The 15,233-nt window shown below is 36.9% G+C and overlaps 2 protein-coding genes across 3 annotated transcripts in view; one reads left to right on the top strand and one right to left on the bottom strand.

Annotated features, from left to right (window-relative positions):
• The window catches only part of CTNNA1 (catenin (cadherin-associated protein), alpha 1, 102kDa), a 211,806-nt gene that overhangs the window by 111,670 nt on the left and 84,903 nt on the right, over positions 1-15,233 (bottom strand). The window lies entirely within an intron of this gene.
• On the top strand, positions 6,167-6,644 carry LOC102819269 (60S ribosomal protein L23-like). Its single transcript, XM_006866126.1, has one exon. The coding sequence runs from the start codon at positions 6,178-6,180 to the stop codon at positions 6,598-6,600; it is 423 nt and encodes a 140-aa protein (XP_006866188.1). The 5' UTR covers positions 6,167-6,177; the 3' UTR covers positions 6,601-6,644.

Below are 15,233 nucleotides of genomic sequence, written 5' to 3'. Positions count from 1 at the left end.
ATCAATGTAATGAAACAAGCTATATGAATGGTTGAATGTGAAGCTGATGATGTGCCCTGTAAACTTTCACTCAATGCAAAATAAAAATATTTAATTAAAAAAAAATACTAATAGGGGAATAGAGGCAAATATTGTTAACTGATGGCGAAGGGAAGAGATGTAATCACTGCACTGAAAAAAAAAATATATGTATGATTGGTTGAGTACAAAATCGATGTTTTAAATTTTTTTTTTTTTAATGTTTGTTAAGTATAAAGAAATAATGCAGCTTTAAAGATCTCAACTCTGTAACAGAGGGCTTGCTTCAAAAATAAAGAGACCTATGAGAACCAGAAAACAAAATGCTTTTCTATTACTACTTTTACTTTTCGAATCATTTCTGGATGCTAAACCATTAATCCAATAAGCAAGTTCACAGATAACATCTGAAGGCAACTGTTCACATCTCCTAAGTGAAGAATGATGATGCCAGCCAGCCCACATGCCTTACTTCAAAAGTCAGCCTGTCTTCACTATAAAGATTTTTTTCTAATAAGATTTTTCTCTTCAGCCATTTTAAAACGATTAAAATGTGAAAGGAAAAAAGACCCTTCTAGATCACACTACCCACCAGTGTTTTTTTTTTGTTTGTTTGTTTTGTTTTTTTCTTTAAATAGCAAACAATGCCTAAACTTAATGCTTTTGGTTATTTGACCAGTTATAGGGCATAGAAATTCTCTTAAACAATGACCATGTATTTGCAGATGGGTTTATTAATAAGACTAGAAACAATCCTACTCATAACAGCTCCTTCCACTAGTGCTACATTTAAAGAAAAAAAGAAAAACTCCAGAAAAGAAATATAAGCACAACTTATTGAAAATGTACAAGAAAAAAAACTATATAGTTACAATATTCAAATAAAGTCTATTTCAAAAGCAACTGCCAAATTAATCCAAAATGGGTGGGAAAGAATAATGAAAAGATTTTATACAGAGATGCCCATTAAAAAACTCAGTTCAGAGAATGAACACTGACAACCAGAGACTCGCTTCTCTATGCCAGATAACTCAGAATTAATTATAAAGAAGTATTCCAGATCCAAGAAAAATGTACATTTTAATAGTAAAGAGAACATATTATGAATCTGGGAAAAAGGCCACAAACTACAGGCAAGACAGTTAAGACAAACGGAGAGCAATAAACCTCTGCAACACAGTTGGCAGGGACATGCATGCTAAGTAAAAGGAAATTAATACAGTCTTTAGACATTTACTACCAGAACGCACCTTCATAAAAAGGGGAAATTCTCCAAATGTATTTGACCACTGCTTAAAGAGAAGAGGAGAGAGGTGAAGGGAAGATAGGGAATGAAACAAGAATGCATTAACAGAATGAGAAATGCAACTACTATAAAAAATTGCCCAAAAAAAAAAAAAATTTTTTTTTTTTTATGACAGATGATTTGAAAACTGAACCACTCAAATACAAAATAACTTTACTAGCAATAACAGTAACAACAGCTGTGTCCCACATGGGGCTCAGTGTCTTTTGTTTTTGTTTTTTCTTTTAATACTCTTTACAACCATGTCTCCTGCATAGGTACTTTTATCAGTTGTGAAAGAGGAGTTTCAATAACTCTTCATACTTAACTACAACTAGAACAACACATCTCCTCATAGAAAATCCCTTGGATAAAAATTTAATGACAATAATCCATGCACATTAGTAAACAGGTGGTTCAAACAAATTTGATGGGAAAACATAGCTCCAAACCAGGCAGACTTTATTACCAGAATCAAGGCCACTAAATCTGGTCTAGGCAAAAATGAATGTTTCAAAAATTAAGGAGCCACTTACTTATCTACCTTCAGAAGCACAAACTAACAGTAAAAGTTCCTGACAACTTCATACCTAATGAGATTAACTGTCCTGCACAACCTCTGCCATTTTCAGTTTCTATGTTCAACTCCACAGTCCCTGATATAGAAACATCACTTCATTAGTATAAAACTCTAAGCAGCAATAGAACTGCCCTAACATTTTCTTTCTACAACTGATCTCAAATTTTCTTATGGCAACAAAGATATGTCCCATCTTTGGGAACATCAATTTACAGAACTAAATCCTGAACCAAAATAGGCTTCATAAGCAACAGACCACACTGATCTGAATGCCCCTACAAAAACATATTTCCTTACTTCCTGCCAATGCTTGAAATTCCACCACCAAGCTTTTCTTCAAGAATTTTCTCTTTAACAACAACCCACAAAATCAAATATACCTCAAACAAATCAACAATGAAAGTGTGGTGGGAAGGAGGGGAGGAGTCGCTCATATCTGACTCATTCAACTAACACCTTCACTAAGAAATTATGACAGGTAAAAAGGAGTGTTGTCAGTTTTCATTGTTGTAGGGAAAAGCTTAAGAAGAATTTTTAAAGCTTCCTTCTTTCATATGAGCTTGTCTTTGGTGTCGTTCGTTATAGGGAACAAACCACATAGCAAGTTACTATTAGTTGAAATACATAAATACCAGAAAGAAGTTATTATTATAGTTAACTTGACCCCTTGCAGCCCTGGTGTGACACTGTAGGTTTAAAACGCTGGACTGCAAAGTCGGTTTGAACCACACAGTCAGCAGATTAAGCTCACCAGCCACTCTTCGGAAATCCTATACAGGGTCACTATGGGTCGGAGCAATCTCAAAAGCACTTAACAACACCACCACCACAGAGCACAGTGAGACTGATTTTCTGCTGGTAAAGTTTGGTCCAGACTTGTATGATACAACTGAACAAGTTTCTATAATAAAGTCTCAGAATTACTCAAAGTTTGGGGAAGCTGCTAACCTTGGACTACACTTTACCATAGATTAGAAGGATATAATGTTTGGTAAGGTAGAGGGTCAGAGAACAAAAGACCCCCAGCGAGCATCAATGGGCTCAAGCATGGCAACAATTGTGAGATTGGCCCAGGACCATGCAGTGTTTCGTTCTGTTGTGCATAGGGGTTACTATGAGTCAGTACTGACTTGATGGCAACTAACAACAACAACATAACCACCCCTTTATTCACCAAAGATGGTAGATACGAAGCTTAGTTACACTGTGGAGGCGGTGATGGTTGTGTGCCATGGAGTTGGTTTGGACTCATAGCGACCCTACATATGGTTTCCGAGGCTGCAAATCTTTACAGGATCAGAAAAAGCCTCATCTTTCTTCTGCGGAAAGGCAAACCCTACAGAGGTCTGACAAGCCTATTGGGTGGGTGCACCAACCAAAACCCAAAGCAACTAACAGACACACTATAAGGAAAGGACAAAATTTCCCATTCGGTTTCCAAGGCTGTATATATATCTTTCTGCCACAGCTTTCTCCCATAGAGCAAATGGTGGGTTCAAACTGAGAAGCATTTGGTTAGCAGAGGAGCACTTAACCATTGTGCTATGAAGACACATTTTGGGTACACCACAGAGACCAAGAAAAGCCTATATGACACAAACTGAAAATATCCATGTACAACTCACAGGAGCTAAAAGAGGAAACACAGTAATTAATGCTGCTAAGTACGACCTATGACATCTTTTATGCAAATTCTTCAAATTTAAATGGTCTAGACTATAGACATGAGGAACTATCTGTGTCATTATTTTAAACAAAATTCCCTCAAACCCATTATTCAAGTACTTCTCTGACCTTCGCCCAAGAATTCCAAACTTACGGAATTAATATGAAAGCTGGTTCATTTTATTCTCAGAACTGTACAGTCAAAATTCTAGGTTGCTGTATGCAAAATCTTTACCCAAAAAAAAAAAATCCAAAAACATTTTAAAATGTGATAATTTAAGGACCAAGAATTTGCATATTGTACAGATGCACAAGTTTTTCCAGAGAAAACAAACTACAAATAAAAAATAGCTTGAAATGGACACCTGTTCAATCTCATTTCTGAATTTTCAAAAACTAGTTTTGATTCAGCAGCCTAACTAGACATTTTCATAATCTAAATGAAATAGCCACAGAAAATTCCTGGCTATTAGTCTACTCCTGTGGCACTGTAAGATAAAGCACTGGACCACAAGGTCAGTTGGAACCTATAGCCAACCAAGGTCCTGAATTCAAACTTTAAGACTCTTAAACTTTGAGAAAAGAAATTTGTTTGTTAGTGCCACCCATGAGGAATTTCTGTTATAGCAGCACTAGACAACTAAGACAGAATTACAACTTAAAATACTAATACAAAAATGTAAGAATGTATAAGAATATTTAAATACTAAATTTTAAATGTCTAGTACATGGAGACCACACTTAGTATAAGGTAATAAAGCCATAAATTGGTTATCCTTTCTTAAAAGTAATTTTTTATAGAAATTAACCCATTTTCTTTCAGTACACTTCAGATAATTCTGGAAAAGTGTACCAAGCCCATCAAAACCAAATTATGCTCCTTGACACATACACATCCACCACCACTGCTTCACACACACCAACAATCAACAAAAATAAACAAAGTCCATAAATACATTTTTAAATACTTCTATCCAATCAATACTTCCTACATGAAATAATAGCAAACCTTATTCTGTAACACAGAATAAGGTTTGCTTTGGGCTTAAGAAAGTACAAAGGAGGTTCAAGTCCAACTGTGCTGAACTTAACAGGGACTTAAACAGTGTTAGAAACTTTCCTTCCTCCACCCACAATAACTATACACCCCCTTAAAACTGTTGATTCACCGGATTCTCAGATGCCAAAGAAAGTAGACTAGCTTAGTGTCTGACATTTCCTTTTGGCAGTCATTAGTCCTTAATGTGTCACTGTCTACTGGCTTAAAGTAAATGCTTTATTCGTTTCTACTTTAGCAGTTCTTTTTCTTGGGTCTGAGAGAATGTATCAAAGGCCTAATCAATCCCCAAAGGAAGCTGCCAATCTAAGATCTTGTAATACAAAAATACTATGATCGAAACAGCTCTCTCCACAGTCCCTTATCATAGACTGTCTGCATCAGTCATGTGCAATACATTTCTACACAGGACCAAATTAATTGGGGACTGGTGGGGGAGGGGGGATGACAGAGACAAACATTATTGAGACCTCTGAGACAATGTCAGTGAATCATCCACTACCAGAGGGAAAGAACCTTGACCAGTTTTGCTTATAATTCTTTAATAGTTCTTCATTCCTACTAAACCAAGAGGTTTCTATCCCCTGAACACTAATTCCTAATTATAAATCTATTATTGTTTCTTTTGTCATGTAGTTCCCAATACCAGTCTTTCTATCCTTGTATGTTACTGTTAAAACAACAGTTGGTTCTACCTCATAGTGATCCTAATACAGAATGAAACACTGCCTGCCTGGTCCTGTATCATCCTCACAAGCATTGCTGGTTGAGCCCATTGTTACCACCACCATGTCAGTCTATCTCAATAAGCATCTTCCTCTTTTGCATTAATCCTCTACTAAGGAGCAAAGTGACACCTTTACCTTTAACACATTAAAGTGGTTTTTGGAAACTTGCCCAATGCAATGTGCCATTTAATTTCTTGACTGCTGCTTCCAAGACTGATTGTGGATCCAATAAAATGAAACCTTTAACAATGTCAAACTTATCTTCCTTTATCATGATTTTGATTATTAGTTTAGTTGTGAAGATTTTTGCTTGATGTTACGTTGTAATCCATTAGTAAGAGTTTCAAGTCATTTTCACTTTCAGCAAGCAAGGTCATCTGTATATGACAGGTTGTTAATGAGTCTTCCTCCAATTCTAATGTCACATTCTTCTGTTATATCCAGGTTCTCAAATTATTTGTTCAGCATACAGACTGAATAAGAATGGTGAAAAGATACAACCCTGACACACATCTTAGCCGATTTTAAGCCATACAGTGTATCTCCTTGTTCTGCTCATCTATGTACAGGTGCTACATAAGCACAATTAAGTGTTCTGGAATCCCCATTCTTCAAAACGTTATCCAAAGTTTGCTATGATCCACACAGATGAATGCTTTGCCTAATCAACAAACACAAGTAAACTTTGTTCTGCTGGTCTCTACTTTCAGCCAAAATCCATAATGATATATCCCTTATTCCACATCCTCTTTTGAATCTAGCTGGAATTTCTGTTAATTCTCCGTCAGTGTAGTGTTGCAACTATTTTTAAATTATCTTCAGCTTTCTTTTTCCGGCCTTCAAGATGTCGAAGCGAGGACATGGTGGGTCCTCCGGTGCAAAATTCCAGATTTCCCTGGGTCTTTCAGTAGGAGCCGTGATCAGCTGTGCTGACAACAAAGGAGCCAAAAATCTGTATATCATCTCTGTGAAGGGGATCAAGGGACAACTAAACAGACTTCCCGCTGCTGGTGTGGGTGACATGGTGATGACCACAGTCAAGAAAGGGAAACCAGAGCTCAGGAAAAAGGTACATCCCGCAGTGGTAATACAACAGCGAAAGTCATACCGGAGAAAGAACGGTGTGTTCCTTTATTTTGAAGATAATGTGGGGGTCATAGTAAACAATAAAGGTGAAATGAAAGGTTCTGCCATCACTGGACCAGTTGACAAGGAGTGTGCAGACTTGTGGCCCAGGATTGCATCCAACGCCGGCAGCATTGCATGATTCTCCAATATATTTGTAAAAATAAATAAAACTACACCCCACTTTAAAAAAAAAAAATATCTTCAGCAAAATTTTACTAGCATGTGATATTAAGGATACTGTTCAATGGCTTCTGCCTTCTGTTGGATTGTCTTCCTTTGAAATGGGAACCAATATGAATCACTTTCAGAGAGTTGGTGAGGTTAGCTGTCTTCCAAATTTCTTGGCATAGACCAATAAGCACTTCCAGTATTACATCCACTTGTTGAAATATTCCATCCATTTTTGAAGCCTTGTTTATTGCCAATGCCTTTAATACAGCCTGGACTTCTTCCTAAGTATCATCAGTTCTTGATCATATGCTACCTCCTGAGATGGCTGAATGCTGATCAATTCTTTTTGGTATACTGACACAATGTGTTCCTTCCATCTTCTTATTAAATGAAGATGATCTTTTAATAAGATCTTTTGCCCATAGAATTTTTCAGTACTGCAAGTGGAAGTTCAAAATTTTTTTTCTTCAGTTCTTTCAGCCTGAGATATGCTCAGTTTATTCTTTCCCTGTCCTAGGGTTTTCTCTTTTACTCATCATTTCTTGAATTCACTTTAGCTACTTTATGTTCAAGAGCAAGTTTCAGAGTTTCTTCTGATATCCATTGTGATTTTTTCTTTCTTTCCTATATTACCTGTATTTATGTTTTGGGTTCATCATGTATGATGTCCTTGATGATGTCATTCTACAACTCAAGGTCATACTCTGGCTCTTATGGACTTGTTTTAATTTTCTTCAGATTTAACTTGGAAGTTGCATAGAATCTATTGATATTCTACAATCTGCCTTTGGCCTTGTTCTGGCTGATGATATTGAGCTTCTCCATTGCCTCTTTCCACCTATGTAGTCAATGTGATTCTTGTATAATACATCTGGCAAGATTCATGTGGACAGTTACCATTTATGTTACTTAAAAAAGCTATTTGCAATGATTAAGTAATTGGTCTAGCAAAATTCTATCATGCAATCACTAGCATCACTTCTATTACCAAGGCCATATTTTCCAACTACTAATCTTTCCCCCCGTTTCCAACTTTCACAATCCAATCAACAGTAATAATCAATGTATCTTAGTTGTATCTTTGACTTATTTCAAACTGCAGAAATTGGTAGGATTCTTCAATTTCTTCAATTTTGGCTTCAGTGGTTGGTATATACATTTTAATAACAGATTAACTGGTTTTCCTTGTAGGCATATGGATAGCTCCCTATCACTGAAGATGTACTTCGGCTAGATCTTGAAATGTTCTTTTTAACAATGACTGTAACACCATCTCTCTTCAATTTGTCATATGACTTGTCCTACTCCAAATGGCCAATACCTGTCCATTTCAGCTCACTAATGCTTAGGATATCACTCTTTGTGTACTCCCTTTAACTTTTTGATGACTTAGAATTTTCCTAGATTCAAACTTTATACAGTCCACTTTCCAATTATTAATGGATGCCTGCAGTTGTTTCATCTCATTTTGATATGCGTCCCATCAGCAAATGAAGGTCCTGAAAACTTTGTTCCATTCATATCATTAACAACTTCTTTATTCGTATCATTAAAGGCAGCTTCTTCACCAGATCTGAGGGTCACATCATCAGTGACTATATTAGACAATGTTCCAAAAGGTTTTCACTGGCCAATTTTTTAAGTAGATCGCCTGCTTGACAGTCTGTCTTAGACTGGAAGTCCCATTAAGATTTGCCCACATTGGGTGACCCTGCTGTGGAAATCTAAATGACAGCAACATGCAAACTAACACAGTACAAGCTGACAGATGAGCAGTGGCTTGTACATCCTATTTATTATAAATAATTCTATAGCGTTCCAAGGAGGCTTGGTGAAACAGTTGCTAAAGCAACTGACCAGAATATCAGCAATTTAAGCCCAACAGCCATTTCATGAGAGACAGATGTAGTAGTCTGCTTACATAAAGACTTTCAAATTGTATGGGGCAATTCTACTTGGCCATATAAGAGTGGCCATATAAGGTTGCTGCGAGTTGCAACTGACTCAATGGTAGTGTGTATGGTTTTTGGTTTTTATATTTGTTCCAGTGCTGTATAATTATAATAAAAACAATTTCATTTATGCTTTTCTAACCTCCAATTTACTAATACAATTGGTTGCATGCCCAATCTCCTAAATTTTTATTTTTTTCCCCAAAAAGAACATCAAAAAGGAAAAAAGATAATAGTAAATTGGGTATTTGTATTCAAACAAGGCTATCTCTGGCTAGTAGCCATTTTTTTTTTTTTTTTTAAATAACAAACAGCTAAAATAAGGAATCTGAAATCATGTTAGCCAAAAAATGGTGCTTAAGCTACTAAAATTGTGCTGCAACAACTTTTCAATATGAAACTTACAAAAGGCAAGCTGTGCCCCCCTTTTCTCATTAAAAAAACAAACTTACCCCTGTTATTTCTATTAAGCTCCATTCAAGGCTAATGAACAACAATGTAAACATTACTAAATCATATAATGTCAAACAGACGAGAAAACAAAATCTTTCCTACTACACATGACACACCTTAAAAACATGAGTCAGGTAAGGGGGCCAAGGCTTTGATAACGCTTAAGGAATTGGACTGTGGAATGCCTAGATGATTAAGCAATGATCACTTCTAACTTTTTTTCAAAAAAACAAACAAACAAACAAACTTGGAGCCCTGTTGTAACTCAAGGACTGCCTATATTAAAATTTTTTCTTCCTTTTATAACTTTTTATTGTGCTTTGGAAGAAAGTTTACAGAGTAAATTAATTTTCCCTTCACAAATTTGCACACATTTACTTTGGACCTTTTTTTAAAAACTGCTTACTAAAAATCTGTTCAAGAAAAATCCACATCATTCAATAAGTATACATTCTTTTTTGGATACAAAGATTCAAATCAATGGAATTTAAGGTCAAAGGGTTTGTTTCAAGGACTCAAGTACAGCTGGAAACCCAAGAAACGCAGGACCCTCCTCTTAGTTGACTGAATCCTGCTCTAACCTCAAATACTCAACTCACTCTCACCCTCTAAGCTGCTATCTAATGCACAGCTACAGCTCTCTCACAATTTCAGTTCGCCTTCACGGCCCTTTATTCTACTCAATAGCATTATTCCCTACTTCAGTTATCACTGCTAACTGCACATTTGCCCATTAAAGAATCTAATGGGTCTAAGAGGCATCATAGCCACCAGCTAGCCTAAGAAATGGGCAGTGAGAAGGGGGCTGGGTGGGGTAAAACTAAGGCTTCCACGAGACACACAACAAACACATGTCCTCAGAATGGCTAGAATTATGGCAAGCCCTGTGTCCCAAAACTTCTAAAATGCTGACTCCTACTCAGTCAATAAAAATGATGGTAAGAAACATCATTATAAAACTTACTACACAATTTTCCAAACATATTCAAAAAAAGAGAGAATAGTAAGTGAAGTTACTCATGGAGTCCATCATCAAGCTTTAACAAGCATTAGCTTTCTGCTACTGTTTCACTATCACCCTTATATTACATTTGCTTGAAATATTCCAACAAAAATAAGACATTGGGTCATTTTGTAAGACAGTCTCTTTTTATGTACCATTGCCCATAAGCCTAGGTCGTAATGTATAAATTTAAATCTTGAGTGTTCACACAACACAACTGCTTCCTTACCAAATCCAAAACATAAAGCTAATGACATTTACTATAAACCTAACATTAACATAATTTGAGGAACTTTTAGAAAATGGCTAGTTTTATACTGGTTCTAGGAAAACCTAGTCAAAAATAATAGTATGATCCTAGTGCCTCTATAGTTTACCAAAATGAAATTGTTGTAGAAGCAAGTAAGAGCCTGTCAATATAATCAAATTATGTTCATCTTTAAAAACTGCTCCAAGTAGACAGAAACTTTAAAAAAAAATTTTTTTTTTCAAAATGCTAGTCTAATGCTGCTTTAAAAAGCTTTCAGTCTGTCTTCCTCAGTTAAGAAAGTTTAGTAATCATAACAGAAAAGGCATAAACTTTCAAAAATAATTAGAAGATGAATTTCATATTATAATTCTTCCTCAAAACAGAAAGTAGTAATTCAGGACAAGTATGGTTCTATAGGACAATTAGCAAGAAAGTCCTAAAATAGATGCCACTCTGCATTCTATTTGTGAGACTATTACAAATTACAAAGTTAGAATATCTACAGCTAGAATAAACAGTATTGGAAGCCAATCATTTCAATACATTTGAAAATAACACCTGATCAGATGTTATTTCTGTATGAAACAATTCAAAGGAACTTACGTGAGTCCTGGTGAAGCACTGTAGAATACGCACTGGAATACAAGTTCGGTTTGAACCATAAGGTTGGCGGTTCAAACTCACCAGTTGCTACTCAGAAACCCTATACAAGGTCAGTAGAAGTTGGAACTGACTTGATGGCACTAACAAGAACAACAACATGTTCCTAATGAGCTCTGGTGTAACACTGGATTGCTAACCACAAGGTCAGCAGTTCAAACACACTAGTCACTCCTCAGAAACTCTGTAACGGGTTGGTCACTATGTGTTTAAACCAACATGAAGGCATTTAACAACATGTTCCTTATATTAAGTTTTGAAAAATGCCAAATTATTAAGATTGTAACTGTCATTTCAAAGAATCTGATCAAAGAGAATCAGTTCTCAGTTACCTTTGGTTCTAAATTTCTAATATTCCACTATAAAATAAGTTATTTTGTAGCTAGCAAGTATTTAACTCAACACAGCCATCAGATTTGTGAACACAGATTAAACTCAAAATCAACAGAAAAAATAGACATCTACATGAAAACACATCACATTTCACACGCTTTCACTATTCTAATTTTGTGTTATGACTAACAAATAAGTTAACCCAAGTGACAACTTTCAACAAAGCAGACCTTAAGTTAGAAGAGGAAATTTCCTAGCAGACATGGTCATAGTTCTCCGGCTAGAAAAGTAACACTCACAAATAGAAAAAGGATTTTTTGTCAGGAAAAGCATGAGAATAGCATACCTGAAATTAGCTATGTTTAATTGGGGTGAGGTAAAGGAGTGGAGATTTAAAGCAAAAAAACAAGGAGTCCCGGTAGTGCAGTGGTGAATGCACCCATTGCCAACCAAAAGGTCAATGTTTTTAAACCAATGATGACAGTGGGAGGAAGACATGGCACTTTATATTTCCATACAGATTTACAGCCTTGGAAACCCAAAGGGGCAGTTCTACTCTGTCCTACAGGGTGACTATAAGTTAGAATGGACCCCTCAACGGTCGATTTTGGTTTGGGATAGGGAGGAAACACAATTTGTTTAATCCTAAACTGCCAAACTGGAGTCCTGGTATGGCGCTGTGGGTTAATGTACTGGACTTCAAGGTCGTTTGAATCACAAGGTCAGCAGTTTAAGGTCACCAATTGCTCCTTGAAATCCTATACAGGGTCACTATGCGTGGGAACCTACTAGATGACACTTACCAAAATCAAACTGCCATAGTAACAATGACTTCTTATTAACTTCTCTAAAATACCTTATTTTTTAAAATGAATGCTTTATGGTGACAACAGAGATGGCATAGAGAGACACGGCAGCAGTGGACTTTAGGCCCATGGACTAAGAAAAGCAGCATGCTTGTGGGCAGGAGGCTGGCTTACAAAATGTGCCTTTTGGACATTTAAACAAACAAGGAGCTCTGGTAGCGTAGTGGTTACAAATCGGGCTGCGAACCTTAAGGTCAGTGGTTCGAAACTACCAGCCGTTCCGCGGGAGAAAGATGAGGCTTTCTACTCCCGTAAATTTTTACACCCTCGGAAACCCTGTACAGGGTCGCTATGGGTCGGAACCGACTCGACGGAACTTAACAACAACAACATATTTACAATGTGGTAGGTGTATACCAAAATAAAAAATAAAAAAAGTAAATAAAGTTGGCTAAGGATGCATTGATGGAATAAAAATTGAAATCTTTCATGAAAGTGAGGCGGCACAGGAGGAACTCACTTGTCTACATCAAGAAATTTGGAAGACAACTATCTGGCAGACTGATTGGAGAGATCCATATTTGTGCCTATGCCAAAAAGAGGTGAACCAACGGAATGTGGAAATCACCAGACAATATCTTTGATATCCCATGCAAGTAAAGTTTTACTAAAGGTAATACAGAAATGGCTGCAACCATATATTGACAGAGAACTTCCAGAGGTTCAAGCTGGATTCAGAAAAGGACAATGGAATAAGAGATATCATTGTTGATGTCCGATGGATCTTGTCTGAAAGCAGAGCATACCAGAAAAGATGTTTACCTGTGCTTTATTGATTACACAAAGGCTTTCAATTGTGTGGATCATGGCAAGCTATGGATGACATTGCAAAGTATGAGTATTCCTGAACACTTAATTGTGCTCATGAAGAATCTGTACCTGGAGCAAGTGGCAGTTTTTTGAACAGAACATGGGAACACTGAATGGTTTAAAATTAAGAAAGGTATGCGACAGGGTTGTATTTTTTCACCATACTTATTCAACCTGTATGCTGAGCAATCCGAGAAACTTGGTTCTATGAAGAAAAACACGGCATCAGGATTGGAGGAAGACTCATTAACAACCTGTGATATGCAGATGATACAACCTTGCTTGCTGAAAGTGAAGAGGACCTAAAAATATTTACTGATGAAGATCAAAGAGCACAGCCTTCGGTATAGATTGCATCTCAATGTAAAGAAAACAAAAATCCTCACCACTGGACCAATAAACAACATTCTTAACAATAGATTGATAAGATTGAAGTTGTCAAGGACTTCATTCTTCTTGGTCAACCATCAAAACTCACAGAAGCAGCAGTCAAGAAGTCAAATGACATATTGTATTAGGCACATCTGCTGCACAAGACCTTTTTTCATGGTATTTTCAATAACCTCATATGCACGCAAAAGCTGGACAGTGAATAACGAAGACTGTAGAAGAACTGATGCTTTGAGTTATGGTGTTGGAGGAGAATATTGAAAGTACCATGGGCTGCCAACAGAAACAACAGATCTATGTTGGAAGAAGTGCAGCCACAGTGTTCCCTTGGATGCCAGGTTGGCCAAACTTCGTCTCTTTACTTCGGACATATTGTCAGGAGGGACCAGTCGCTGGAGAAGGATATCATGTTTGGTAAGGTAGAGGATCAGAGAAAAAGAGGAAGACCCCCAGCGAGATGGATTGGCAAAGTGGCAACATCAATGGGTTTAAGCATGGCAAAATTGTGAGGTTGGCCCAGGATCGGGCAGTGTTTCATTCATGCACAGGGTCACTATGAATTGGTACTGATTCAATGGCACCTAACAACAACATCAAAGGGTGCATGGAGGGTATTTATTGTAATCATTACAATGAATGTAAAAACGGTGACCTATGCTGTGATCCTTAACTCACTCAATACACAACAAAAGCTTTAAATAAATTAATAGATGCTTTAATGGTCAATGAACAGAAAATACTAGGACAAAAGTTATGATTGATAAGCTTTTAGTTTTACATGTTTGCCACATATGGGCATTCTAGATAAAATAAACAGGTGGCCTCCCAAAATGCTTAGTTGACTACATTTAAATAATCACAATATTTTAAACAAATCCATTTTTTATTATCAACACATGACAACTTTGCCAAAAGTAAAGCCTACTCCTTGGGCCAAAAAAGAGTAAATGAGGAATAAGGAACTGTATTATAATTTCCTAAAATAATACCAATCTGCATGTATTTAACACTTTATACATTCCTATTCTGATCAAATATGGTATTTCTCCCTGTTAGTTTGTTGTTATTGTTTGGGGGGTGGGGGTGGGGGGGAGACACCTGTCATCAGCTTTAATTAAATGCCTGAACTCCAAGATCATGCAAACTGGGGGTGGAGACTGACATTCTGGCTCTTTGTTATAGGGAGAGAGCAAGTAATGAAGCATATATGCAACACTGAGAAGGGCCTGCACCAAGACACTGTTCTTGGCTACCCAACGTTTCCCGCTTTCATTTCAAGGCATTTTGACATCTTTACAGTAATTTCACTTATTTGTATTAACTCCCCTGCTCCCTCTCAGGACCTCACACCCCACCCCCCATTTTACTTGGTGTTGTTTGAAGGGTTCTCTAGTTCTTCCAACAAGGTTAAGCAGTATGACAGTTATCGTGGCCCCAAGAAGCCCTGAAGGAAATTAAGCTACTGGAGTCCTCCTGTGGTGCTGTGGGATAAGCACCAGACTGCTAACCACAAGGTTATCCATTCAAATCCACCAGTCACTACCCAGAAATCATATTATTGTTGTTTTAAGTGCATTTCAGTGGTTTCCAACTCATAGGATATCTGTATAGTATTTCCAAGGTGCAACTAGAGAGTTTGAACTGCAAACAGTTCAAACCTACCTTGTTTACACCAATATACCTCAGAAACACAAGACCTCTTGAAAGTGTTGAAAAGATACCAGCTTGAGGACTAAGGTTCACCTCACCTAAGCCATGGCATTTTCAACAGCCTTTTAAGTATGTGAAAGCTGAATAATGAAAACGGAAGACCACAGAAGAATTGATACATGTGAGCTGTGGTGTTAGAAAAGAATAAATAAAAATATCATGGGTGGCCAGAAA

This window comes from Chrysochloris asiatica, unplaced genomic scaffold, assembly GCF_000296735.1.
Source record: "Chrysochloris asiatica unplaced genomic scaffold, ChrAsi1.0 scaffold00087, whole genome shotgun sequence".
Taxonomy (NCBI): Eukaryota; Metazoa; Chordata; class Mammalia; order Afrosoricida; family Chrysochloridae; genus Chrysochloris; species Chrysochloris asiatica.
Note: the sequence above shows the minus strand (reverse complement) of the source record. Positions and strands in the feature narration are given on the sequence as shown.

Bases quoted from the DNA above. Each gene is read 5' to 3' on its own strand.
- LOC102819269 (XM_006866126.1), top strand. From the start codon at position 6,178: ATGTCGAAGCGAGGACATGGTGGGTCCTCCGGTGCAAAATTCCAGATT.